The 26,660-nt window shown below is 49.2% G+C and overlaps 1 protein-coding gene across 4 annotated transcripts in view; it reads left to right on the top strand.

Annotated features, from left to right (window-relative positions):
- Positions 1 to 25,308, top strand: part of ZNF536 (zinc finger protein 536) — a 195,041-nt gene extending 169,733 nt beyond the window's left edge. Inside the window, exons 4-7 of one of the 4 annotated variants that reach the window (XM_042918509.1) lie at positions 3,591 to 3,743; positions 9,087 to 9,140; positions 15,977 to 17,548; positions 24,949 to 25,308. In XM_042918509.1, coding sequence (XP_042774443.1) covers positions 3,591 to 3,743; positions 9,087 to 9,140; positions 15,977 to 17,548; positions 24,949 to 24,956 — 1,787 coding nt within the window. In that variant the 3' untranslated portion in view covers positions 24,957 to 25,308. Of the gene's footprint in view, positions 1 to 3,590; positions 3,744 to 9,086; positions 9,141 to 15,976; positions 18,513 to 24,948 lie in introns of those variants that run through there. The other 3 variants (XM_042918508.1, XM_042918510.1, XM_042918511.1) reach the window with 3 other exon arrangements.
- The last annotated feature ends 1,352 nt before the right edge of the window (positions 25,309 to 26,660 follow it).

Here is a 26,660-nt window from a genome sequence, read left to right as displayed (position 1 = left end):
CTTAATACCGATGTCAGCTTGCAGGAGCAGGAGAAAGCTTGCAGGGTTTCTGAGACCTATTTCAATTCACTTGTTCTAGGTTAAAACTCTGGAAGGGGTGCAGGTACAGTCTGCGTCCCTCTGGAATATCCTTTGTTGCATCCGTGCAAGACATCCACTTCTTATTTAGAGGGGTCAAGAACAGAAGCAGGGGTCCCATGAGTTATTTCTCAGCCATTTTCCGCATCACTTGAGGCCCAGAACCCACCCAGGCTGAAAGTGTGTGAGGTAAGGAGATGGGCTCCCAGCCTGCAGCCAGATGCCCTGCCCCCAGGGACACCCAGCCTCTGGGGGCTGGCAGGACGGACTGGCCATTCTTTCTCGGATGAGCAAGGGGGTGTAGATGACAGGTCTGGGGCTGACCTCCGTGCTCACATTCACCTTCCGTTTACCCAAAACAGTTGGAACAAGGGTCTGATCAGAAGGAAAGACATACTGCAGGTTGCAGGAAAAGGACATTTTTTCAAAAGCTGAAACTGTCCGCCAGCGGTCTAAGGAAGGATGACAGATGTAACTCCTACCATGCTTCTTTTTTTCCCTGTTTCCTGGAGAGGCCGGGAAGGCTGGTCCGTCTGTAAGCAGGCCGGGGAACTGCTTCACTACGCAGCTCCGTGGGGCCGCAGGCAAAGCCTCGGGACTCCAGCCTGGGAGTCTTCTAGAAGGACAGCTGACGGTGCTTTTATACTCTGGGTAGAGAAGGAGTCAGAGGGCAGCCCCAGCTTTTCCGCTGAGTGAGCCTCTTGGGCTCTTGGGGTGGCCGGGCCGAATCTGGCCTACATGCTCGCTGCTACCCATCCGGGTTCAGGCGCCCACTCACACACAGTCCCTGTGAGGGTGTGACGTGGCCCTCCTTCCTCGGCTGTGGCTGTCCGTGGCTTTCAGCCTCTCCGGACACTTTCTGGGACCACCCACAATGCCCCTTCATTGTAGCTCAGAGTTTGTTTTTCTATTTGGATTAGTCTAAGAGTAAATGCCATAGGCCTTCTGGCCCTCCGAAAAAAAAAAAAAAATTCATCATTTCTGTGTAGAGTGAAAATTAGACTCTTAAATCTGCAAAGAAAGCTGTTTATCTTACAAATTTATTCTTTTTATTGGGCCACACATATCCAAGATAGAAAGATAAAAGGCAAACAGATACAGGCCATCACTTAGAGTGACATATAGTGAGGCACCGCTCACCCTCAGCTTCTGTAGAACCTTCCAGAGTGGCGCATGTATTTATCGACGCTGTGCCCTGAGCAAGGACTCACCAAAAGCTACAGTAGAAATATGTCCTCCACGCTCTCTCCCTCCTGTTCCATTGGACAGCTCCACCTTCCACTGCTCGCAAAGGCTGGAGGAAGATTCTGGAGAAGGTGTTCATGAGCAGATCGCGGAACATGGGGCTTTGCAGGAATTTAACGTCACAAGTCCACACCTGCCCACTACCTCTGTCCTGAAGCCAACATCCGGGGCACTTAGTTCTGTTTATGATGCAAACTGACAGCTATCAGCCTCCTAACTTAAATAGGGTATGTTAGTTAACTCTGTTGCACACACAGAGCATCTGGCAGAATCTGAATCAGGCTCTTGGTGATTTTAAGCTGACCTCAGGATCCCACAAAAGGAAAGCCGAGTCACGCTGGGGGGACAAATGCAACACGTTTGGGATGGGGGGGGGTGCGTGCGGGAAGGAGAATGGGTAGGAGATGGCATCCCAGGTACTTAAACCTAGGATGTGGTTGGTTGACTTGAAATTGGCATCTGGCCGTTGTTCTCCTGGGCCGTCAATGAACTGGTGGCCCCTGATTGGCCGTGGCCCCTGATGGGTTGAACCTGTGGGGTGTGAAGCACCCCGCTGTGACGCACTGGGGCATTTGTTTGCCTTGAAGTGATAACTCTCTCCTGTGCGTTTGCCTTATTCAATAGCACCCTTTCCACATTCATGTGGATGATCAGAAAGCTAGTGCCAGGTGGGTTGAGTTTTAGATGCGGCTGAACCCGGTCCTCCTACCATGCAAAATTATGGGGAAAAAAAAAAAAAAAACATGCTGGGTAGATAAACCCTTTGAATGGCCCTTTCAAGGAGGGTTGGAGGAGCTGGAGAGAAAGTGGGATCAAAAGTGAGCCTTCAAAGAACTTTGCCAGGGTGATGATATCGTTGTGCGTTAGTCCAAACGCAGAGAGGATGCTTGAGGCCCAGGGTTTCCACGGTTGCTTGGAACAAACATCCAAATGAGAATGAAATGTGATTGCCTTCATCTTGTGCATGGCCTATAAGTCTGTCCCTTTTGGCTGTTAGCAGGAAACACCAGGAACGGATGTTGCAGAATAAAAGCAATTTGCATTTTCCATTGCTTGGAAGGTACAAATCTTGTTTATTCTGTTCTCTGCAGAAGTCACAGGTCTGCTTATTATCTCAGAAGGTCCCCTTGTTCCCCTAGTGGATCTACCATGGTGCCTAGAGGGTGGGCTGAGAGCTGCAGTGAGGACCCCGCCAGCCTCAGGAGCTTGGGTTCTCTGCCAGGGGGTCAGCCTCCAGCTCTGTGGGAAGGCCAGAGGAGAGGGCTCCGGTGCCCACCCCCACCCCAGCCCCCGGGAGATGCAGATTCCCAGCTCCTGCCCTGCTCCCCTGATGTCGCCTCTTTGGCAGTGTGATGTGGGGCCTCGGGTGTTGCGATAACATATCCTCTAACCACTAGATATTTTCACGGTTTTATTTACTATTATGTCCCATCATTTCTGTGCAGAAGGCAGCCGTATGTAAATTTTATTCCATTTTCTAATGGTTTGGGTTACATAACAAATAACAGCAGGAAGGAAAATTTGTATTGATACTTTACAGAGGAAGTTCTCAAGTCACTGCACAAAGATTTAACTGCTCTGCTCGAAGTTTATGGGAGTCTAGCAGCTGAGTTTCTGCACATGACTTTGAATATGTCACTATATGTTTATCATGGGCTAATTGTGGAACTGCATTTTCATACTTTTTCTTCTCCCTTTCATAAGATTACAGCAGCCAGCGGTGGATACAAGACTCGGCAAGGAAGAAATGATCAGTTTTGGATAATTTTCTTTCCTGTCCCAAAATAGCTGTATGTCTGCATGTCTTAGGGACTTGGCCAAGACATATTTTCTTTTCCCCCCTCATTTGTTGCTAGATATAATGCAAAAGTGTTGTCGGTCCCATAGTGAGCTCTCCGGCTAGTCCATATTACAAATTAATCAGATTCAACAAACACCACCATTTTTAAACTTTTGAAAAAAAAATATTTAATAGGAGCGAAGCGAAAGAAGAAATCAAACCAGCTGCTGACACAGCTGTTTCTTTTCTTGTTTAATTCAGTTCAATATAAAGGTACCATATGCTGCTTAAAATGATGATAGGAAAGATGAAATAATTTAAGAGAATAACAAGAAAATACATGAATTGTCAGCATTCTGTCAGATTGAAAGAATGAAATAGACAGGTGTAGTATTGACATGTTTCACTTTGTGCGGTGTTAGCAGTTTGGGTGCGAACAGCTTCTGACGTGCGGAAGTGATGTGAGAACGTTTCTCCTCCGCTGCAGACCTCGGCGAGGAGGCTGGGAGGGCCGCCGGCGTCCAGCAGCCCGCACTGCTTCGCGACAGGAGCCTGGGCTCGGCCATGAAGGACTGCCCGTACTGTGGGAAAACCTTCCGGACATCCCATCACCTAAAGGTCCACCTGCGGATACACACAGGTGAGACGCGTGGGTGCGGCCGGGTGCGTGGCATCGAGCTGGGGGCCACCACTGTCATCACCGGCCCCCGCCGCACTCTCCGCGGGTCCCCGGGGGACCCTGGCGTCCCGGCTCGGTCCTCCACAGCCAGCCTCCCAGATGACGCGCGGGCCTGTAGACGCCAGTCTCCTGTGGTCCAGGTCTGGGGGGATGATGCTTTGTAGGAGGCACCGGGACGTCTCGCCGCTGTCTTTAATGAAGCGGGGCCTCTCGTGCCCCTTTCATGGACCAGGGACCCTTGGGGTGCAAATGACCGGAGTCCAGCTCAGCTCTGAGTGCGAAGGGAGCTGAGTGTGGCAGCTCCCTGACCACGTTCAGGTGGACGGGCTTTTGGCCCAGCTGGGGTTACGTGCCCACAGCTGGGACCTGACTGATGGTGTCAGCCCCTCACGTTATACAGGCTGGAGCATCGCTGCTCTCCGCTGGGTCTGCTCGAGACAGGAAGTGAGGAAACACTTCAGCAAACACTGGAAGTGGCTGCTGGACCGCTCTGGTCATTTCTCCTATTTCCCTGCCATCCTAGCCCCTCGAACAAATGCGGAATTTTTTTTTTTATTTTTTTATTTTTTTATTTTTTTGTCTCTCTGCCTTGTCCCCTTGGTCATCTATGTTTTTTTTTTTTTTCCTTAGCTTTCTGTTGGTTGTTTGCACATTGCCAATACAAAAAAAAAAAAAAAATCTATCTGAGATATGGACACCTCCATTTTCTTTGATTTTTCTCCTGACACTTTATCTATTGGAGTATGAGCTGCTTCAGAGGATAGACAAATATGCCATCTATTTTCAAAAATAATTGTGGTCTATTTCCCAAGGAATCAATAAAGCTCAGGGTTGTGCAGGATATTTAGTGCACACAGGCCTTGTGTGCAGCGTGTGGTTAAAGAGAAGGAGCCCCTCACCTGGAACCTCACCTGGTGCCCGCAAATATCCCTGACACCGAGAGGAGCCCTGAGAACAGGTGGCAGGGGGCCGCCGTCTTTATTCATGGTCTGGGGCACAGCTGAGCACCACCACTGTCCCGGAGCACTTCTCTCCTAGAGTCAACCCAGGGCAAAGAGGGAGCTTCTAAAACTAAGCACTCCCCCAGGCCCTGTGGGATCCTAGTCTTCTTGACCCTCCTCCTCCTCTCTCTCCTACCGCACGGGCCTCTTCCGGTTCCTCCAGTGCAGAGGTTCAGTCCCTGCCGCAGGGCCTTTGAACCCACTGTTCCCTCCACCTGGAAAGGCCTTCCTCCCGGTAGGTACTGGGGGCTTACCCAGAACTTCAGTGTGAGCTCTTCAGAGAGGGCATGTCTTACTTCGCTGCCTAAATTTAGCACTTTCTGAAACGATCCTGTTCAGTTCAGTTGTTCGTTTCCTTACACATTGTTCGTCTCCCTCCAAGTGGACTGTGAGGGTGGCGATATTGTCCATATTTTTAATTGCTATAATTTCGAGAGCCCCAGGGTCTCTAAGAGCCCTTTACATGTAGTAGGGGCACGGTGGATTCGTTTGAAAGCTTGAATGTCAGAACAAATTTGAGAATAAGCGAGTGAACTTCTTCCTGTAATCTCTGGACTGTGCCAGGTGGCATGGAGGGGACAAGTGCCGCGAGGAACATGGACCCTTCCCCAGGGAACCTGTGGCCCTTGTAGAAAGGCAGCCTGCACACGAGAACCCATTGGAAGCCACAGTGTGCCAGCTAGGCTGTGAGTTGCACATAGAAGTCCTGGTTTCAGATAGAAGACCCCTCCCAGGAGCTCAGGGAGGGGTTCCTGAGTTCCTGCCTCAGGGTCTTTGCACTTCTCTGCCAGATAGGTGCATTGGTTTGCTCCTTCATTTTCAGAGTTTGATACCAATGTCTCCTTCTCAGTGAGGTCTTCCCAGTGATCGGGTTCAGGACGAGGTAGCTCAGATATCTGGCTTTCTCAGAACATGCCGATGTCCACTTTCTTCCCCAGGCTGGAGCCGGGTCCCCTTGGGCTGTGGTGGTAGTTGGAGGGGGACACAGACTGCCAGGATGTGGGAGGCAGTCCACCAGGGCATCCACCGTTGGGTTGTCCGCAGGAGTGCGGGGACCTGGCCAGGCGTGTCCTGTGATAGCACCCGTTTATTAGATGAAGACACAGGCCTCTGGGCCAAGCTTACCAGGCAGTTGGTGGCTCACCACAGGTGAGGTTTTCCCTGCCAGGGAGTGTGGGTTAGGAAAGAAAGGGGCAGTGTCTCCCGGCCAGGAGCCCTGCTGACCCTGTGGGCCCAGCTCCCATCAGCTGGCCCAAACGCGGTCATGGGAGAAACTCCCCAGAATATTTTGGGTAAATTAGGACCACGTGGATGGAAGCAAATGGATACCGCTTTTTGAGGTTTTAAAGCTTGAGAAGGGTTATTTTCCCCCCTAAATTTCTGCTTCTTGTGCTTCACAAACTTCTGAGGTTTGTGACCAGTAGTCTTTGGAGACACTGAGAGAAGCAAGACAAGGCCGTGGACAGAGGCATTCCGGAAACTTCCCAGAATAAGGGAGAAAATGAAAGAAGCCATGGAAACATCACACTGCCAGCCCCCCTCGGAAACAGCATTTGCAGTGTTTAAAAGTCAGAATGGTTACCAGATAAAGATCAATTTCCTTTTTATCAAAGAACAAAGAAGTTGGAAAATGCTTAGACTCGTGCATTTGAATAGAACAGAAAGTGTTGCATGTTCCAAATCACCAAAATAAACATCCATTTTGACAATGTTAAAGTGTAGATTACATGAGTAATTAAAAATCCAAATCAAGTTATTTGTTAATAAACGAGTGAATACGGGGCTCCAGTTGTGGGGATGTCCTGTCCTGCCTTGCCCCCTTTCTGTCTGTGTTCTTGTATTTCCAAGTGACATGGCCAGAGGACAGCAGTCTATGAGACAGAATCCATGTTTTCCAAAATACCATGTTTTGAAGTTTTTCTGTAATGGACCCATATGAGCACAGTTAAAAATCCAGTGTGTAATAAATATATTTTAATTGGTCAGCGTATGAGGTGGTACATTCTCTGTGTTTTTGTATCCCACTCCATCTTTATGAGCCGTCTCGATCATAGAGCATCCACTGATAAAAACCACTTTCCTTTTTTAACTCCACTACATTAACTCAATTACTGCCCTCCTTCCACCAACACCTGTTTATTAGGGAGGTGCTGAGTAGATGCAGAACCCAGGTTGTTCTCAACACCTGGGGGCTGGGGAGAGCCTACAGGAGCCAGAACGTTCCCTGCTACCCCCTGAGCTGCAGCCAGACCCATGCAGAACCAAGGGAGGCATGTGGAGGGCCCCAGGGGCCCCGAGGGACCCTCAAATCCTACAGGCCACTCCACTCTGGCTCTTGCCGAGCAGAAACTGATTACAGACACCCAGGGAGGCCGAACTGCTTTCCTGTCTCAAACATTACCATGAGCGGATTAGGACCCAATCACTGAATGTGTATGGTTTGTCTTCTAGAGCACATGGCGATGATTTTAATTCAGACCCAGTCAGTGCAGGCTCAGAAAGGAGATTGCATCAGGGTTCTCCAGAGAAATGGTGTATATATATATATATATATATATGTATATATATATATATATATATTCATATTCTAAGTATGTGCAATATATATTGTAGATGATAAAGCATATATATATATATATATGCTTTAAATAAATAAATAGATTTATTATAAAGAATTGGCTCACTCAATTATGGATGCTGAGATGTCCCGAGACGTGCATTTGGCAAGACGTCAGATCCCGGGGAGTCAGTGGCATTAAGTCCCAGCCCAAGCCCAAGTCCAAAGGCAGGTGAAGGCGGATGTCCCAGCTGGAAAACAGGCAGAGACAGTGAATTCTCCCCTACTCAGCCTTTTGTTCTGTTCAGGCTTCCAGTGTACTGGATGAAGCCCACCCATGCTGGGGAGGGCAATCTGCTTTCCTCAGTCTACCCATTCAAATGCTCATCGCATTTAGAAACACCTCCCCAAACACTCCCAGAATAATATTTGAGCAAATGTCTGGGTACCACGTGGCCCAACTGACGTAGAAAATCAACCATCACGGGGCTGCAGCAGCAAACATTTAGTCCTAACGCACAACGGGAGGCAGGGATATTCCCTAGGTCGCCCCCGGCCGAGGCTGGCCAATCATTTCATTATGGGCTGCCTGAAAATGCGCTTCCTTCTTTTCCTCACTTCCCCCTCCTCTAGCCCCATCTTGGGGATACCCTCCAGGGCTCCGTGGGTCTGTTTTGTGTACAGGAGGTAGGCACGTGCTGATCAGTTTCCAGAAGGCTGGAGGGGTGTGTATTCCCCACACAAGCCCCAGATGGGTGTGACACCCCACGTAGCGGCTGCAGGACCCCAGGCTGAGTCGTCTCAGGTGGCTTACCTGTGTGTTGGGTTTCCCAGGAGGCTCCTGTTGTCTCAGGAATGACCATAATAGAGAAATGTAATAAGCAACCTCACTCATGAAAACTTGGAGGCACGAAAGTTCAGGGACTAATTAAAAATAAATCTCATTAGTTTTTTTCCCTCTCAAATTATGCGAGTGGTTTATTAATCTGGTTTTGATGTGCTGCGTGCACTGGTCCGGCCCTGAGTTGAGAACCTCTTTATGAAAATGGATTTGTACAGGGAAGCTGGAGGTGGCTTTCCAGGGCTCTGGGCTGTGGTCAGGGTGGGCGTGTGGGGCACGCCCAGCTTGGCTCACCCCTGCCAGGTGGGTGCCTCCGTGACGCAGCAGCTGGACGCTGGCTGAGTGGGGTGTCTGGGGTGCTCTCCTTAGCTCCTGCTCGCATGCTCGTTCCCAGGCAAGGTGTCCCTGGCCCGATAGGACCACAGAGAACTGTGGAAGTTGCTTTTGTCATGCAGTACCATCGTCAAAGGGATGTGTGCCCAGCTGGGGGCCGGGGTCAGGGACTCTCTCACCTCTTGACTGAGGCTAAGTCCACACTGCATGGGAGCTACTGGCTGGAGGCAGAGAAATGCAGCCAGTAGGAATCATGTAATAACAACAATAATAGGAACAGTAGCCACCACTTTGTGGACACTCGCAGGTGCGGGCACCGTGCTGATCCCTGCACCTGAATTCACTCCTTCTCTGTCCCAGCGCCTCAGTGACCAGGTTGCACCCTGCCCCTCGGCAGGGAGGAGGAAACAGAACCTCAGAGCTGTGAAGTTACCCACTCTGGGGTGCTCAGCATTGCTTACAGGGTGAAACCCAGATCTGTCTCTTAACCGCTGCACTGTGTTGGTATTTTTACTTTTCTGGGTGGATCTTTTGGCTTGTTTTAGGGAATTAATGCAACATTTCTTTGACAGTGTGTGTCCACACCATAACCAGCGGGAGGAAAGGAAGTGACTTGTACCCACAAGGTGTGTTGACGCAGCCTCCCGGCGATTTCAAAGGGAAGTACCTTACACCCTGGCTCCTCCTTTACCCCCAACTCACAATGGTCTGAGGCCACGCCTCCTTGACCCCGCGTGCCTCAGTTTCCCCAGCAGCGTGAAGAGGTTAGGGAGGTGGTGAGGCAGGGAAGCGGCCACTGTGGCACATGGAGGTATGGAAGGTGGGGTGGGATTACTCGCTGAATCAGGAGATGATAAATTACTCATGCCGTTTTGGAAGCTGCCTTTCATCTTCAAAGAGCTTCCGAAGCACCAACTGGTATATAGATGTGGGTGGAAATGAGAGTTTAGTGGGCCTAACCCAGGTGCCTAATGCCTGATGTACACATACCTTACCTTCGATGCTTCTGTTTCCTCTCCTAGGTAAGGTGACCAGGCTGTTTTAACATTTATAAAAGCACATTGAATAGATTTTCAAATATAGATTGGTTAACATGAGTGCTTTTCCCTTTTTTTTTTTTTCTAAAAGGAGAGCATGTGTTGTTGTCCTTAGTGGGGGACAGCCACCTGAACAATGATGGAAAGAAAAAAAAAAAAAGATCGGCTTGCCAAAACCTGATTCTCTTCTTTTGCTGCTGCTTTTTTTTTTTTTTTTTTTACTTTTTGTTTTGAATTAAAATTCTATCATTTTTGTATTTCTAAGATGAACTAAAAGCCCATTTTATCCCTCCACAGTCCGCCAACCTTGCTGTTCCTGCCTTAATGACATCCCAAACTTTTGTTGAAAATAATTGATTGAATTTAAATTTCCTTAAAAGTTTAAGAGGTAATGTTACAGTATAAATTTCCTACCAAACACTAAGTAGGGAAATATCCATTAGTGAAATTAACTACAGTTTCTAGGTAGCTAACAATGTGCCGTATACAGTAGGGCATGGCTAATGAACACTGCAGTGGGTGATATTTCATTATACAAATTAATGCTCACATTTTAATGGGAAAGTCACATAATGAATCTCGGCTTCAGTGACAGCAATTAGAGACACAGATTGTCCCCTTCTGGACAAGGCACTGTTTAGCAATAAGCAGCTGTGTGAAAAGTCTTCAGGTTTACAACATATATATGCTTTGGGGGAATTAGTGTACAATTTATATTAATGTACTGAAGCTTGGCTGCAAAGGCACCACCATATCTATCTCTCCTGGTATTAACTAAGTAAAGACATGTAGAAAGACTAAATAAATATCAAATGGAGGATGCAAATACGGGGAAATATCCAGTTACTCACCTTAAAAGTTAAAACACTTTTGGAGACTTAGCGCGCACACACACACACACACACACACACACACACACGTTAGAAGCATGAGCCACTTCTTAAAAGCTCGGTAAAGGGATTTCCAGAGAGAATAATGTGAATCCACCTGTTAGTTTTGGAGAGGTGCTGTTGGGGTATTGGCTCCATTGAATAATGCCAAAATAACTCCCCCGAACAGTGAGGGTTCCTTTGGCCCATGAAGTGCAAAGTGGAGGCTCAGAACAATGAAAGACGTGCTCGTGTAAAAATAGGTACAATGAACTAATTAAACCACTTGGTCATATATTTCTAAAAATTTATGGTACAGAGCCTGGGAGAAGTTATCAGTGGTATCCCAAAGTTGAATATACATCTTGTACCACGTGTCGGGGAGGAACTGCTTTAATGTAAGATGTTTCCAGTAATTCATTAGTCTATTGGAATGACGAACCGATGACTTTTTATTTCAGCATGCCTTTTCTAGCAGAGCTCTCTTTTCTACAAGTGTATTGTCTGTGCCCGTACCTTGTTCCTTTAAAATATTGGGAGAGGCTTCCCCCACAGAGGGCCCCCAGTGTTCTGACCTGCTTTCTTCCCTGGGTGAATAGCTCAGTACTGGGCATCCTTTCCCCAGATGCAGGTTTCAAACTGTCCGGCCAGTCCAGACCCAGTCTGCAGACTAAGGTACTGTGGTCCTCCAGGTGTTTGAAAAAGTTTTAAAGCAGGTGTCAATATTTAAGAACCAGGATATTGCATGCAGAAATCTGGACGGAGGGCCTTTTCTTAGAATGTCAGCGGTCCTCATGGCCCCTGCTGCCTGTAGTCGGGGGCGACTGCTCTCTAGGAGAGCCACCCACCCCTCCCCCCAAACCCTGCTGTTTCGCACACTTCTGTGATCCGCCTGGCTCTGACGGCATCTGAGTGTCTGCCTCCAACATCAGGCAGACGAAAAGACAGCGTCCCAAATGTCATGGAGGTAACTGGAGGACTCATGACCTCCTTGAAAGCTTGGGGCAGTCTGAGTGATCCTCCCAGTAGATTCGGGCCAATTGATGGCCTGAGTGGCCAATCATTCAACTAGACAGAGCTGCAGGCAGGGTCTGGGGTCGCCTGTGCCACCGGGTCATATGGGGAATGCTGGGTGGGAGAGGGCTGACTGGCTCCCTGACTCGGTCCTGGGCAGAAGCCTGGGGCTGTGTGAGACTTAGCCCAGCACACTCGGGTCAAAACGCGTGGCCAGATACAGAGACCCTGACTGTGAAGCGGCTCTCGGCACGGGTAGATTCAGTGTCCGCCGGTCACCAAACGCAAGGGAAGGGCTTGCCCTCTCCTCAGAGCCTACTAAAGGTGCTGACAGGTTTCTCTCCGTCTTGTTTAGGCCAGGGTCGGGAGATTGTCTCCCAAGCACTCTGAAATACACCCTTGGGGGAAGGCATGTCTGTGTACCCACTGGAATGTTTTCAGTGGGCAGTGGGACCCTTGGGCTGCCAGGGGTTGCCAGGAGACACTCATCCCAGATGATTCCATACCTGGGTTTGCCTGGCCAGGAACACACACCACTAGCTGGGGTCTGAAGCGTCCCCCGTACCCTCTCTGAGACGAGGCCCCAGAAGGTGAGAGAGGGCGTCGAGGAGAGGGCAGTAGTGGTTATGCAAATCGTTTAAGCGTTATAAAGAAAATAAAATCAAGGACCTTTTTTTAAATTTTTTTTAATGTTTATCTTTATTTTTGAGACAGAGAAAGACAGAGCACGAGCAGGGGAGGGGCAGAGAGAGAGGGAGACACAGAATCCGAAGCAGGCTCCAGGCTCCGAGCTGTCGGCACAGAGCCCGATGCGGGGCTTGAACTCGTCAACTGCAAGATCATAACCTGAGCTGAAGTCAGACGCTCAACCGACTGAGCCGCCCAGGCGCCCCAAGGATCTTTTTTTTAAAACACAAATCCAGAGGGGTGGATTTGTCCCCTGGAAATTTGTTGTGGAGCATTTGTCTGCAGAAGTGGGGTGACAGGAAGAACGAGGCAGGCTGTGGAACCATGCAGAACCATTCGGTCAGCGTGGGCAACGGGTAGAGAAAGGCTAGAGCCTGTGTGTATCACGTGCAGTCAAAATCACCTTTGAGAACTCACTAAGTAGCCCCCAATCCAGCAGGGCCTAGACCCTTGGAGACCCCAAATCCCGTTTCTCAGCGACAGCCTGTTTCTCCTGGAGCAGTGGAGGCCAAAGAGCTGCAAAAGAGAAGTGGGTTGAACAAAGAAGAGTTTCCTACACTGCGTGTGCGTGGCGTATGTGTGTGTGTGGTATGTATATGTGTGATAGGTGTGTATGTTGTGTGTGTGTGTGTAGTATGCACATGTGGTATATGAGTGTGTGATGTGTGTGTGTGATGTGTATATGGGTGTTGGGTACGTGCTGGGTGTGGTATGTGTGTGTGAGTGTGTGATTGGTTGTAATACATGTGTGTGTGTGCGTGTGTGTATGAATGTTGTGTGAGTGTGTGACGGGCTGTAATGCGTGTGTGTGTGTAGGTCCATGTGGCGTGTATGTGTGTGGACTCTACTTGCCTTAGTGGCCATATGATCTGTGTCCCCTGCAAGCAATGGGTGCTGACGCCTCATCTCTGGTTCCTCACTCAGTTTCCCTCCCTACTTGGGAGGTGAAAGGTGAAGGTGCTCACTCATTCAATCTAAACGTTGTGTGTGAACGGATCTGCACGTTTCTGGGTGTGTGGGGGTGCCCACGTGTTTGTACATGTACAATATGGCCCCATTCGGGAGACCTGGTTTTGCTCTTGACATGGGCTTCAGAGCTGACGTGAGCCTCAGCACTAAGAACGCTGACTTCGCACATGACAGGTTGAGGAAGTCGAGTCCCCAAGACGGGTCCTGTGTCCCCGGGAGTGCAAACCAGCATGGGACCTCTGGTCCCCACTGCAGACTTAGCAAACACTTCCTAGGGTCCCCAGCAGACTACCTTCCCTGCTAAGCCACCCCACAATGTCTACCTACAAGGGCGCTTCTCCACCCAGGCTCAGCAGAGGCCCACATGGGGGCCTTTGAGGGACCTGAATCCCAGTCTTCATCCTGGAAATTAACTCAGAATTTCTGGAGGTGGAGGAGGGACCACGTGTCGGCATTTTTTAAAGCCCCCAGGCAGTTTCTTTCACCTGGGTTTTTTCAAAGTACAATCTTTACACTGCATCGGAATCACCAGGGACACTTTGTTCAACATATTGCCTTCTGGCCCCCACCCCAGACCTAGAGAATCAGAACTGCTGTGCGTTGTGTTCCAAAACTACTGTCTAAAAATCCCCTGGTGATTCTAATGGGTTTGAGAACCACTGCTTTAGTGTGAATTTCAAATGTGTGTCCTTTGGAAATATACACACACATCCTTATGCATCACTGCAGTCCCCACCTAGTAACACCCCCCCCCCACCCCCACTGAGGCCTGGAGGCAAAAGTCCACATTCTCCCTCTGTAGCTCCTGCTAATGAACGCCCATGCATCCTCTGCGAACCCCTTGCCAGACGCACTTAATCATTTCCAGGTGCATTTCTGAAATGCATCCTGAGTTTCACCCAGTACCTGCAGGCCTCACCTCTGCCAGCTTTCACTGCAGGGCCCTCCCCTACGTTCCTGCTAACCTAGGGAGCCAGGGTTCTGAGTTCCTAGTTGGGGTCTCCTGTCACAAGTCCGGCTGCTATCCCCTCAGCTCCAGAACCTGCTTCTGCTCCAACCGGCCACCGGACTGCTGGGTCAGCCCAGAAGTGCCTGTCCATAGCGTCTGTCCCACTGAGGGTTCCCTGACCTCTGACGAGGTGTCCAAATAGCATGACTGGAGTGAATCTGACTCTATAAAGTGGGAAAATGGTGCCCGAGGCCATTTATGCCTTTAGCTCAAAGGGGATACTCTTCCTGCTAGATCCACACCATTGGTCTAGCCAGAGACAATTGGGACTTTTCAATTTAGAGACATACATTCCCAATTAGGCCTCCCTTCCCATCTCTGACGTGTCCAGGGGTGACCTTTAGCATCTTGCACGAGTGAATGGGGAGCCCATAGCCATCATTTTGAAGAGGCAGACAATAGTTCCGCCAAGGTTCCGGCATGGTTTCTGGAGATGATGTGGAGTCTCCTGCTCAGTCAAGGAATCCTTCTCCCCGCCTCTCGAGTGTTGTTACCTCCAAGTGCCCTACGCCTAGTGATTGGGAGTCAGAGCATCCGCTGAGACAGACACAGTAAAATGTCTTTGGGATACACCACTCACCAATGAGTTGCCGTTGCTTTTTATATCAGTGTGGCTTACCAACAAACAGAGGAATGGGTGGGGGCCGCTGAGTTTCCTGGGAGAAATGACCGTGGCTATTGACAGGGTGCTATTGTGAAGAAGTTAACGGACTGCCACGATGCCGTTTCTTCCAGAGAGCTTTTTGATTCCAAAGTCTAGAAGAGACCCTGGATTGCTAACAAATTCTTGGAATACATTGAAATCCACATCTGTTTATCCTCCTCCCTTCCCTCTATCCCACAATGCGGGCAGGTCCAAGTTGTATGTTACGGTATCTTTTTCTGTGGTGGAAAGAACAAAGAAGTTGGGTGTTGAATTTAAATAAATATTTAATTCATGAAAATGATCTTATATGTTTTAAAACACTCTTTAAAGCTATTTTTATTCTCTAGAAAGCGCTTATTATAGGTAAATTACACATTTTACTACCGGAGCATTAGGTTTGCCATTAGTACAAATTTAAGGCACTACAAAGACCAGTAGATAATGTTAATTTCAAATACAGAAACTAAATATATTTTGTACCTTTTTTATTACTCATTTTCTTTTAAGTTTTATTGACTGCTTTTTATCTTAACTATATGTCTTTACATGCTGCAATCATAATGCACTGTAATGGTATTAATATTTTATAGAATCGGTATTTATAGTTCTTTATTTAGAAACAATGCAGTAGGTCTGCAGATATCTGAGCTCGTCTGGAATGGTGCCCTCCAAATAATGATAAATTACTTGTGCAGTATGCCATTTGCTAATTATATCCATGATTTACTGCAGAGCAAGACTTAAATCATTCATTTCGGTCTTGCGTAACAGTGCCATAAAATTTTTAGGTTTAAAAATGGTTTCCATGTGTATAATTTAAACAAATTTTAGAGCTATTGTATACACAAAATATTGCAACCACCCATTTGTTACATACTTTGTCTTTTTAAACTTCTACTTTTAATGATCACTGTGGTTGAAATTATTATGCTTAATTTTCATAATCATAGCTTTTAAATCTACAGCCGTTTTCACATGTTAGATAAAGAAAAAGATAGCTAATTGTGTGTAGATAGTATGTCATTCCTGAATAGTCCCAAATGGTACAAAATCATTAAAAAAGCTTAAGAGTACGAATTATTCTTCTATTAAAAAACAGTTGCTCTCTAACTAATTATTAGTTTGAGCTGCTTTGTTTCCAAGAACAAATGTTGATCCTTCTAGCCTTGTTCAGCACACCAAAATGAGATAAACGCTTTTTTTTCTTTCTCCTTCTACCGAAATCTTGCAGGTGAGAAGCCCTACAAATGCCCCCACTGTGATTATGCCGGCACCCAGTCAGCATCCTTAAAATACCACTTAGAACGACACCACCGGGAGCGGCAGAACGGAGCCGGGCCACTGTCTGGACAGCCCCCAAACCAAGACCACAGGGACGAGCTGCCCAACAAAGCTGCTTTGTTTATCAGGCCAGACATCCTGAGGGGGGCCTTTAAGGGTCTCCCCGGAATCGACTTCAGAGGTGGCCCTGCCTCTCAGCAGTGGACAGCGGGAGTGCTCTCGTCCGCAGATCACTCGGGGCAGGCCACCGGCATGACTTCCGAGGCTCCTTCGGACACCCTGAAAGGTGCCGACCTTCCTTCCAAAAGCACCCACTTCTCCGAAATCGGAAGAGCTTATCAAAGTATCGTGAACAACGGCGTGAATTTCCACGGGTCCTTGCAAGCTTTCATGGACAGCTTTGTCCTAAGCTCCTTGAAGAAGGAGAAGGACACGAAGGACAAAGCCCTGTCTGACCCCCCGTCCATGAAAGTGCACGGGCCGGACGGTGGTGAGGACAAGGCGGGCGGAAAGGCGGTCGCGAGGAAGTCGGAGAAATCTCAGTACGAGCCCCTAGACTTGTCGGTGCGGCCGGACGCCGCCTCGCTCCCAGGCTCGTCGGTGACCGTGCAAGACAGCATCGCGTGGCACGGCTGCTTGTTTTGTGCTTTCACGACATCGTCTATGGAGCTGATGGCTCTTCATCTGCAGGCCAACCACCTGGGCAAAGCGAAACGCAAAGATAACGCCGTCGGGGTGACCCTCAATTGCAAAGACCAAGCCCGGGAGGCCGGTAAGGTGGCCCTGCTGCCCTCGGTACAATCAAACAAAGAGCTGGCGCTTTCCAGTGTGATTGGGCCTCTAGAGTCTGCTTCCGAGAAGACGGCCCAAGGGCCGGTCAAGGAGACTCTGGGGGAGCAGAAGAGCGGCACGTGGCCCGGCCTGGTGGACCCCGCGTTTTGTAACTTCCCATCAGACTTCTACAAGCAGTTTGGTGTGTACCCGGGCATGGTCGGCTCGGGGGCCTCCAGTTCCTGCCCCAACAAGGAGCCCGATGGGAAGGCCCACTCCGAAGATGACGCCCCGATCCTGATCCCCGAAACCGCAAACAAGAATACTACCGACGACCTCTCCGACATTGCCTCCTCGGAGGACATGGACTCCTCCAAGGGAGAGAACAACGACGAGGAGGATATCGAGACGGAGCCGGAGATGATGAGCAAGCCACAGTCCGCCCTCGGCAAGGACAGCGCCGGCGACGGTGGGGATGGCCTGCCGCCCACAGGCGCCCCTCAGCCCGTCCAGGGACTCGTGTCACCGTTGCCCCAGGCGCCCGAGAAGCAGTGGCACGGCCCGGGCCTTCTTCCAGCCCAGGACCCCTCGGCGGGCCTGCCCAAGCCGGAGCGGGGGCCCCCGGGCCTGGAGAAGCCGATGAACATGCTGTCGGTCCTCAGGGCCTACAGTTCTGATGGCTTAGCAGCCTTTAACGGCCTGGCAAGTAGCACAGCAAATTCTGGATGTATCAAGAGGCCAGACTTGTGTGGTAAGTTTTAGAATCGTCTTCCTTCAGTTCATTTCCCAAAACATCAGTGCTGAATTGTGCATTTTTAAAAAATGAGGTAGACTCCTCCGTGAGCACATGTGTGAACTAACCGCCCCGACAATGCTGTATATGCAGTGTAGACAATCACGAGAGTCCGTTTCATTTCGAAGGTTTAGAACTCACGCTTTTGTGTCCCGGTTTGCACCCCAGTGATCGGAGATGCCCGTCCAGAAGGCATGGAGGGGGGTGGGGTCTCCCCGTGCGAACTACTCCTGTTTTTAATCTGTAACTTGAGGGGGAACATATTTTTAAGAACGGAAACACAGACAACAAGACATGGTAACTTGCAAACCCTTCAGTATTTTCGACTTCTGCATAAGATGGCTGAAGACAGCTCCTTCCTTACTGCTTTGCTAAGCCAGACCTGCTTTCTTAAACTTTTCTTTACATTGACCTAGAGGCTACTAAAAATCGTATCACACTAACCACAATGTAGAAATAAAGTGATCCTCTCTCCACCCAGGGCGATTGTTTTGGGGTGTTTGTGACTCCTCTTTAGAGATTCCGAACGGCAGTGACTTGTGACCTGGGCCTTCCATTATTGCCTTCTGTCCCTTTGTATCTTCACCTGTCTGTCTGATGTTCTAACAAGCAATGTACGTTGTGAAATCCCTGGTTAGCGGTGTTGTGATCCTGTGTATCTTGGACTTATGCCTGCCTGATCTTGTTAGCAAATTGGCACTTCTTTACCTCCTGAAGGAATATGGTTACCCCAAAGTAATTCCAGGTCTTAAAGACGTAATAATAAATTTGGAGCCTAGAATTGGATCAAATGAATGTCAGGGTGGGCAGGGAGGATCAAAGACATTCTCTTGGCACCCAGATATTCCTCGCTGAAAGCCTCTCTCTGAATAGGAGCTCAGTGTATTATATCTAGTCCCATGTAGCCTTGGCAGAGACAAATGGTTGTGGTACCTTTCCACGTTTAATCTATGAATGGATTTCTGTGACTCTACTGCACCTGTTGAAAAAAGGAAAGGAGAGAAGGAAGAAAAGGGAGGGAGGGAGGAAGGAAGGAAGGAAGGAAGGAAGAAAAGATGGATAATGGAAGGGGTTATTTCTCAACCTCCAAATTCTGATGTTGCTTTGAGCACACAGCAGAATTCAGGAAGCTGGACTGGGTGCACAATTTAAATTGATATATTTCTTTTACCCTCTCCTTCCCTAATTCACTGAGAACTGGATCAAGCAGTCAGAAATATTTTTTTTGAATTGTCAAAAATCACTAAATGGATTTCTGACAGTTCAAAACAATATTGACGGTTCCTGGCGCTGAATGATTCACAAGGCCCCATTAACCAGTACCCCCCGATCTATTTTTATCCACATATAATTCATTGCGTGTGAAGCTGTTAAAAACAATATTTAAAAGAAGGAGAAAGGGGTTTTATGTCAGTCCAATTTTTTTTTCTTTTTTTCTGGGGGAGCGATGTTTAAGTCTTCTTTTTTTTTTCATTGTTGTTTTAAGTTTGTGACTTTTCTTCCTTTATTGTTGTTTGGTATTTTTTTCTTTAAGTCTATTTTCAGCTCTTTCAAATACCTATGTAGGACCATAGTTCCTGCCAGGAATCCATGCATCAGAAAAGCTCAAAACCTGGCATGTTCATAAGCTCATTCTTCTTGAAATGAGCTCGTATTACCCCTATTAATTTTCCCGTCTTCCTATCAATGCTGAAGGAAGGCTGCCTGCCTTGGAGGAGCTCGCCCACTGGTGTCCTGCACAGTGAGGGTGGAGGGGAGGCAGCGTCAGTGGGCCTGGTGTCTCGTGAGCCCTTGTCCTCTAAACGGAGCACTTCTCACCTTCTCCCAAATAGCAGCCCACAGCACTCCCCTGACAGCTCCAGGGTATGTGCAAAACACTTTGCTTAGTTCACTTTCAGCCCTTGCGCCACAGATCCTGGGGTCTAAGTTGTGGTTCCTCTCTCAAAAGGGGAATGGAGACCCTCGGGCCAGCCAGGCAAAAAAAAACCAACAGGCATCCTGGTTGCCTCTCCAGGTCGGGGTCCGGGTCTTAGCTCTACCCTGCACTCATGGTAAGATGCCAGAATGAACTCTGGCCACAAACTGCCTATTTTTAGAGAGCACAGGTTCTGCATTTCCTTGGGCCTCATTTCTTCTGTGTCCTCTCGCTCGAGCTTGGAAGCAGCCGGGAAGGCCCTCCCCTGGCCCTTGTGTTTGCTTGGGGTGGGCCGGAGGCACTGTCCCTCTTCCTCCAGGTGGGGCCTGCCCCTGCCCTGTCTTCACTCCCCACTCCCATCTCTGGCCCTCCATAATCAAAATCTTCTTATCTTGATTTATTTTCTTACTGGCTGCTATGTGTCCCAGAGCCCAGGGGGTTGGGGATGGGGGGCCGAGGTAGGCATATTCATCCTTTCTACCAGTTGGTATCTGGGAGGAAAACTGAAGCCTCGCTGGTTACAGAATGGGCATTTGGGGGCATCTCTCTCACGGTCCAGCTCACCGTCTCTCTAGCATTGCAAGGAGCACAAATGATGGTTGAAAACTTCCTACCCTTATTGGCTTGACTTTGCAAGAGTGGAAATGATATTGGCATCAGGAAATCAAATATTCCTGACGTTTCTTCCCTCTTCTCTGCTCCACTCAAAGTGGATATGGATTTCCAAATGGAACCACCAGCTTGATATCTGGTTTCCTCAAGAAGCTGGGCTTTGCCAAACCAAAGAATTATTCCGGTATTCCTCATCTCAGGAGAGTTTAGGGTCTGACGGTTGTCTAGTTAGTAAACCCAATTCCCCACTTCGATGCCCCCAGAAACAGGCTTGTAGGAGGAGCTAATGTCCGTCTGTGTCTATTCTCATGGGATGTGAAAGTGTTTGAAGAAGCATCAGTCAAAATCTTGTTCAGATCACGCAGACTCCCCACGGAGCTCAGCAGCAACTCTGACACATGCTGGCGAGTTGGAGGAGGTGGCTTCTAACCCTAAAGTCTGTGGGAGACTCTCATGCTGTAGGCTGTACTTCTAGGTGCTTCCCTATCTCTGCATGCTTGCTTCCTAACTGCTCAAACTCTGGTCTTCCATTTGCGTGGCTTCACGGACCTAGGTTCCTGGCCAGTGAGCACTGCCCGTGCCTGGCCAGTGCACTTCTGTCTTGGGTTCAGAACAGAGAGATGAGGAGGGGGGCCAACCCAGCCCATTGGGTAGGAGACTCCTGTAGCACGTGCCATGGTTGAGAGCTTGTGCCTGAACTTTCTAAAGGTCCTTCCATAGAGAATAGAGCATTTGCCTGTCAAAGCCATATCACAGAAGATCTCGAGAAGGAGCCATCTTGGATTAAGCTGGAGGATATGGACTGTTGGCTCTAGAGTAGGTCAGATCCCACTATGGGCCTGATTTTGTTGGGTGAAATCCCACTCCAATTAAAGCTTCCATTTCTTGAGGTGTCTTTCAGACTCCAGGCATAGCCCACATTTCTTTATTCGGCTGAAGAAACATGGCGTACACCATGGGTCATTCAGGGCCATTAGAGAACCTGGATGTGCCCTGGAGTTTGTTGGAATGGATTTGACCTTGGTCCTGCAATGGGACAGGAGCCACATGAGTATTTAATTAGGGAGTAAGGGCAGGCCGGAGCCGTGCTCACATCCACTGATAGGACAAGGTTGGGCAATCCCCTTGTCCAGGCTGAAACACTTGGATGAACTGTTGAGTCAGCCAGCAGCGTGGAGGTCAGACAGCATGGACGGCCTGGGCTTCTGTGTGCCCCAGACGGCACAAAGGCCGGTCTGCACAGCACCTGCAGGGCTGGCTGCATGGCAGGGTTACAGAGCACATTTAACCCCAGTTTGTGGATTTGGAAAGCAACCCACAGATCACCCTTACTCTTTGCCTTTCAAACCTGAGACAGATGGCTGGGGGTCATCGAGTGTTGAGTCTGGCAAGCAGGGTTTGCTCGGTGTCTTTTGGTGAGCCCAGGGGCAAGGCTGATGGGCAGCATTAAAGGGAAAGGCAGCGAGAAGGACGACACACTTTGTCCCCCGAAGCTCTGGAGTTACCACCACGCAGGGAAGCGAGGCTGAGTGAGGAGACTCCACCAGCGTGTCTGTCATGGGCATGAGGCCTTGCACAGTGGCTTCTGGACAGAGGCACCCACCAAGCCCCAGGAGAAGCTGTTGGGAAGGCAGGGTCATTAGCAACAGAGGCCCCAGTAGTCTTACCTTGTTATTCTCAGGTTGTAGGGGAACTGGTTTCCTAACCCAAATTATGCTTGAGACCGAAGGTTCCCTGGGCTCCCGCAGTAGTGAGAGAATCGGGACCCCTCCTTAAAAAAAGAACTCAGGGTCCATCGAAACCTCTTCCCATCATCCATGCTAAGATGTGTGATGAAATGAACTAGGACATCTGAGCTGAACGCTGTTAAAATGGGACTTCCGTCCTCCACAAACCTCGCTGAATTCCAGTGTCGGCAGTCTGAAAATATTCACTACTTACCAGCTACACAGTCTAAAGCAGGGGTTGGCTACTACTTTCTTAAGGGGCCCGAGAGGAAATACATTAGGATTGCAGGCAGTGTGGTCTCTGTCACGCCCACCCCACCCTGCCCTACAGTGCAGGAGGAGGAGCCACAAATGATCATTAAACAACTAGGCGTGAGGAAGGAGGTGCCGCTGTGTCGTCCCTAGAGAAGACACACAGGAACCCGTCTGCTGTTGCCTCGAGGGCCAGTGAGATGATGCAGGGAAGGCCCAGGTTAGTGCCTGCGGGGCTCCACCTACTGCCACTGGAGACAAAGCCAGAGACACCAGAGACTTTCCTGAGAGAGAGGCTTTGTAGACCCCGATGGCCTGGTGTACCTGTTCCCAGAAGGTCACGTCTCTGCCTATGCACAGAGACTTGCAGGAGAAGACTCCTCCGTGCCTCATGGAGGTCCCAGAGTCTCCCCGGTCATGGCCAGTGTAGGCAGAGGAGGAAGGGACAGGAGCTTGGCTCTGAAGGGAGCTTGCTCCGTGGAAGCTTCAGTTCCCTCAGTGATGGGCAGAAATGGAAGGATGAAACAAGACGATGGATGTAGAAGAGGTTGGGTAAATGGTTCTCAATTGAGTTGGTGTTTTATAGCGGAAGTGAATGTCTACGTGGGGCTGTCCTGACAGAGTGGTGCCAACGTCCAGATGACTTTTGGCTGCAGTCTCCCTTTGCCATGAAGCAAGTACAAATCTCACTTCCCATCAAGGTTTAAGAGATACGTTTTGCTTCCTCACGTGTGCCACGACAGGTCATGGATAGCAAGGAGATTCTGCTGGTGACCTTGTGATACCTGTTGCAGTGGCCCCACCCTTTCAATTTCTACCCAATTATCTTCCTTCCTGTGAGACGGCAGGTGCTTGGCATAGGGCGTAGGTCCCTCCTCCTCAGCGTTTGACCAAACTTTGGCTAAAGTCTGTGGTCAGAGATTTCCAAGGGGGCTTGGCTGGAGTGTGTGGAAACACCGTGAGAGCTCCCCATGTGTGTGTACATGCATGTGTGTGAAGACACCCAAGCATAAGCAGGCGTGTGTGCACATGCATGTGTGTGAAGACACCCAAGCATAGGCAACAGGTGCACGGCCTAGGGTTTTTGGTCTTATGGATGATTCTAAGATTGAAGGGGTGGCCTAGCAGCCAGCAGGTTCCTATAAAGAAAGGAGGTTAAATTAGGCAAATGGCACAGGAAGAGAACCACAAAATCGAAATCCGTCAAGTGTATAGGAGCCCATGTTCAGCCAACACCAAGAAGGGCCGTTAGCCTAGAAGATCCTGGGCGTCTCCACTGTAGGGCCTTGTTGTCTCTGAAGCTGCCATGCTTTATTTAAAGCCAGATGAGCAATCATTCCTCCTTCTTCTCTTCTTTATGAGCTGATTCTAAAATGGATTGGCTTGCAGAGACTGTCGATAAAGCACAACTTTGCACTTGCTTTCTCTGCCTGATTTTATCATTTACGGATTGGTCGTTGGCTTCCAGAGTCCAGCCTGCTCCTAGGAACAGTGTGTGTCCAGGGGCTGATGTTAGACCCCAGTAGGGAGGACCATTTGGCTTGTGCTAAAGTCCAAGGGCACATCCTTCTTAAGTTAGTGCAGAGCAGTACTCCATGCTGCCCGCTCTGCTCCTGCTGGCTGCCCCCAAACCAGCCACAGAACCTGTCCCTCAGATTCTGGCGGGACACAGGGGAGGTGTTGTCCCCTGGGATCTCCTGCAGAAACCGGCACCCACGGATGGGCTGTCCTCTTCCCTCGTCCAAAGCCTCACTGTGTGCACTGTCTTGACGAAAAGGCAGCCTCTTTGGATGGCAGCCTCTGCAAACTCTCTGGGCATTCTCTTCCTCCTCCCCCCCTCCCTCTTTGTAGATTAAATGGGAATGCCACTGACGTGATGTCGTTTGCACTGCAGGATGACAGAACTGTTGTGTGAATACCATTGTATTTGCCAAATGGTCCACTCGTCATTTCAGAACAAACAAATGGATGGTGTCTGTAAGTCGGCAAACACTGGTGACATTTAGCCTTGTTTATGTTCCTTTCCTTTTGCTGCATATTTTTGGCTCCAAAAGCTACTGTCTGAATCAACTGTGCCTCCGAAGCAGGAGAAAAGTCTGGTAGCTTTCACCTTGGTTTCTGTGTGCGTATTCTTTTTCGATTGCTCGATATCTACTGCCCAGGACCCAGCCTAGGGCGAGAGAAGACAGCAACTGAGCTCTTGGTTCAAAAATAATAATAACAATAATACACACACAGACACAGACACACACGTACACGTCTTTTTCTCCACAGTAATGACTTAAGAGTGGGAGGGAGGAAGAGAAAGCTGAGGGGAGAGAGTGCTGTCAGACCAGACACCCACATCCCTGGGGACGTGCAGACTCTCCAAGCCCGCCCACTGGTCACTGCCGTGTGATACGGCAACAGCGTGACCCCCTCGCTGTCTTGCGCTGAGTGCAGGTGTCCTGAGCTTAAGCTTGGCTTCTCCCTCCTTCCGCTGCTGACTCGGAGTGATGCTTGGCACTGACAGCCACGTAGATACAGGCCACATCTTAGCTATTGAAGGAATCAGGTTCTTTTCTTTTTTATATTCAGATGTTGTGTGCAAAGCCCAGGTTTCAAATAAGTAGTAATTATCTCCTATTACTTAGCGCTGATCAACAGCACCTCTACGCCTAATTGCCAACATGCTCTAATCACGTAGCCTATTCTTGCTTTAGCCAGAGACGGAAGGACCAAATTTTATAAATATTGCTTTATTGTCATTCCTCCATTAAACAATTAGGGAGCGTGGCCCTGTCCTTGCTTTTGAATGCCTCTAGCCTACGTGGTTTCTGGATTGTTTAATGAATCTGCACATTTTCTTGCAGGTAAGTGACACCCCCCGTTCTAGTCGGTCTAGCCGGACTTGCCCTTGTCTGTTCGTGCTCCTCGGTGGCTATCTGCAGCTTGTTAATTGTGTAAAGTCAAGAGAAGAATGTATACACATATGTGTGTTGAATAAATAATTACTATTGGCACAGGTATGTGTATACACACGACACATCAACCCCACCACAGTATATATAGCAGAGAATCAGGGAGGTTAAAAATATTGCCCCATATGTTCCACTATTAGTCATGGATCGCGAAGGCTTAGTAACTTGAACGAGAGAAAATTCCCTCCGAGTCGTGAATCCTGAGTGACAAACGCTGGTGGATTGGAGGTCCCTTCACCTGTGAAAAATCTGACTGGGGGCCGGGGTCGGGGGCGGGGTGGGGGTTCCGCTACGCCAGCTCGCCGAGCTTCCAGGGGCGGGCCCTGAGGGTCTCGTTGGCATTCCTGCTTGTGTCTGATTGTCCTGTATTTTGTAACACTTTAGAAGACTCCAGAAAAGTGCAGTAATTCTCTTTCTCCATAGTATTTAAGCAGTGCTGTTGCTAGTTGAATATTGTGTCAGGTTGTCCTATTAACCGGGAACAGACGACAGTAAAATCCCAGGGTACAGGCACGTTGGCATCCATAACTTCAAAAATGGTGACTGAAGCAAAAAATGTGTAAAACTTGTGCTGGGTTATCGTGTGCTTTGGACTAGAGTATTGTTGAAGTAATTAGAAGATTATATTAAGGTGTTCCTGGTAATGAAGGCATGTAAGTTATAATAATTGTAGCTTTCTGAATAAGTGTCAAACTATATCTTTAAGTGTGCTGTATGCTGACTTACAAGTTAGGTCATTTATGAATGGAATGTAAAACAATACTAAAAATGCTTCAATAACTTATCTTGGTATTGCTAATAAAAAAAAAGCTGTGAAACATTAGTGCAGTTTTGAGTCATTATGTTAATTCATTCCACAACACGCCCCCTCCCCCCTCCCCCGCACCCCCACCCCGTGACATCCTCCCTTGTCGGAAGCGTCCACAGGGCATTCAGGGAATTCTAGTTTGCTGCTCCACTGGGATGTTGGCTGGGCAACTGGTTGCTTCCCACCCACCGCCTCCGGCCCCGGCTCACCTTTAGGCGGGCCCCACTAGTAACCACACCCGGACGGGCAGATGCAAAGGCACCTGCAGGTTGGGTGAGGTGACGTGGTTGGTGGGTGGGTGACCGCCGGGTGACACGTGCGGATGTCTCTGTACAAGTGACTGTGGGCACCGAGACCCCCCAGGCCTGCTCACAGGCCCCGCGCGCAGGGACACTGAGGCACGCAGCGCGCAGGCTGCTGTCCCCCAGCCCAGGTGGGGAAGAGACTGCTCACACCCAGCCTCCCTCCAGCGAACCCCCACCTGTGCTCTGAATCCCGTGAAGTGTAGTTTAAAAAAAAAATTGTTTTTAACGTTTATTTATTTTCGAGAGATGGAGAGAGACAGAGTGTGAGCGGGGGGAAGAACAGAGGGAGAGGGAGACACAGAATCTGAAGCAGGCTCCAGGCTCCGAGCTGTCAGCACAGAGCCTGATGCAGGGGCTTGAACCCACGAACTGTGAGATCATGTCGCTTAACCGACTGAGCCACCCAGGTGCCCGCCCCCCGCCCCGTGAAGTGTAGTTTTAAATGGAAAGGCGCTGGGAATTGTTGGAGTTGGAATATTTTTGTCCACGGA

Source organism: Panthera leo, chromosome E2 (assembly GCF_018350215.1).
Source record: "Panthera leo isolate Ple1 chromosome E2, P.leo_Ple1_pat1.1, whole genome shotgun sequence".
Taxonomy (NCBI): Eukaryota; Metazoa; Chordata; class Mammalia; order Carnivora; family Felidae; genus Panthera; species Panthera leo.
Note: the sequence above shows the minus strand (reverse complement) of the source record. Positions and strands in the feature narration are given on the sequence as shown.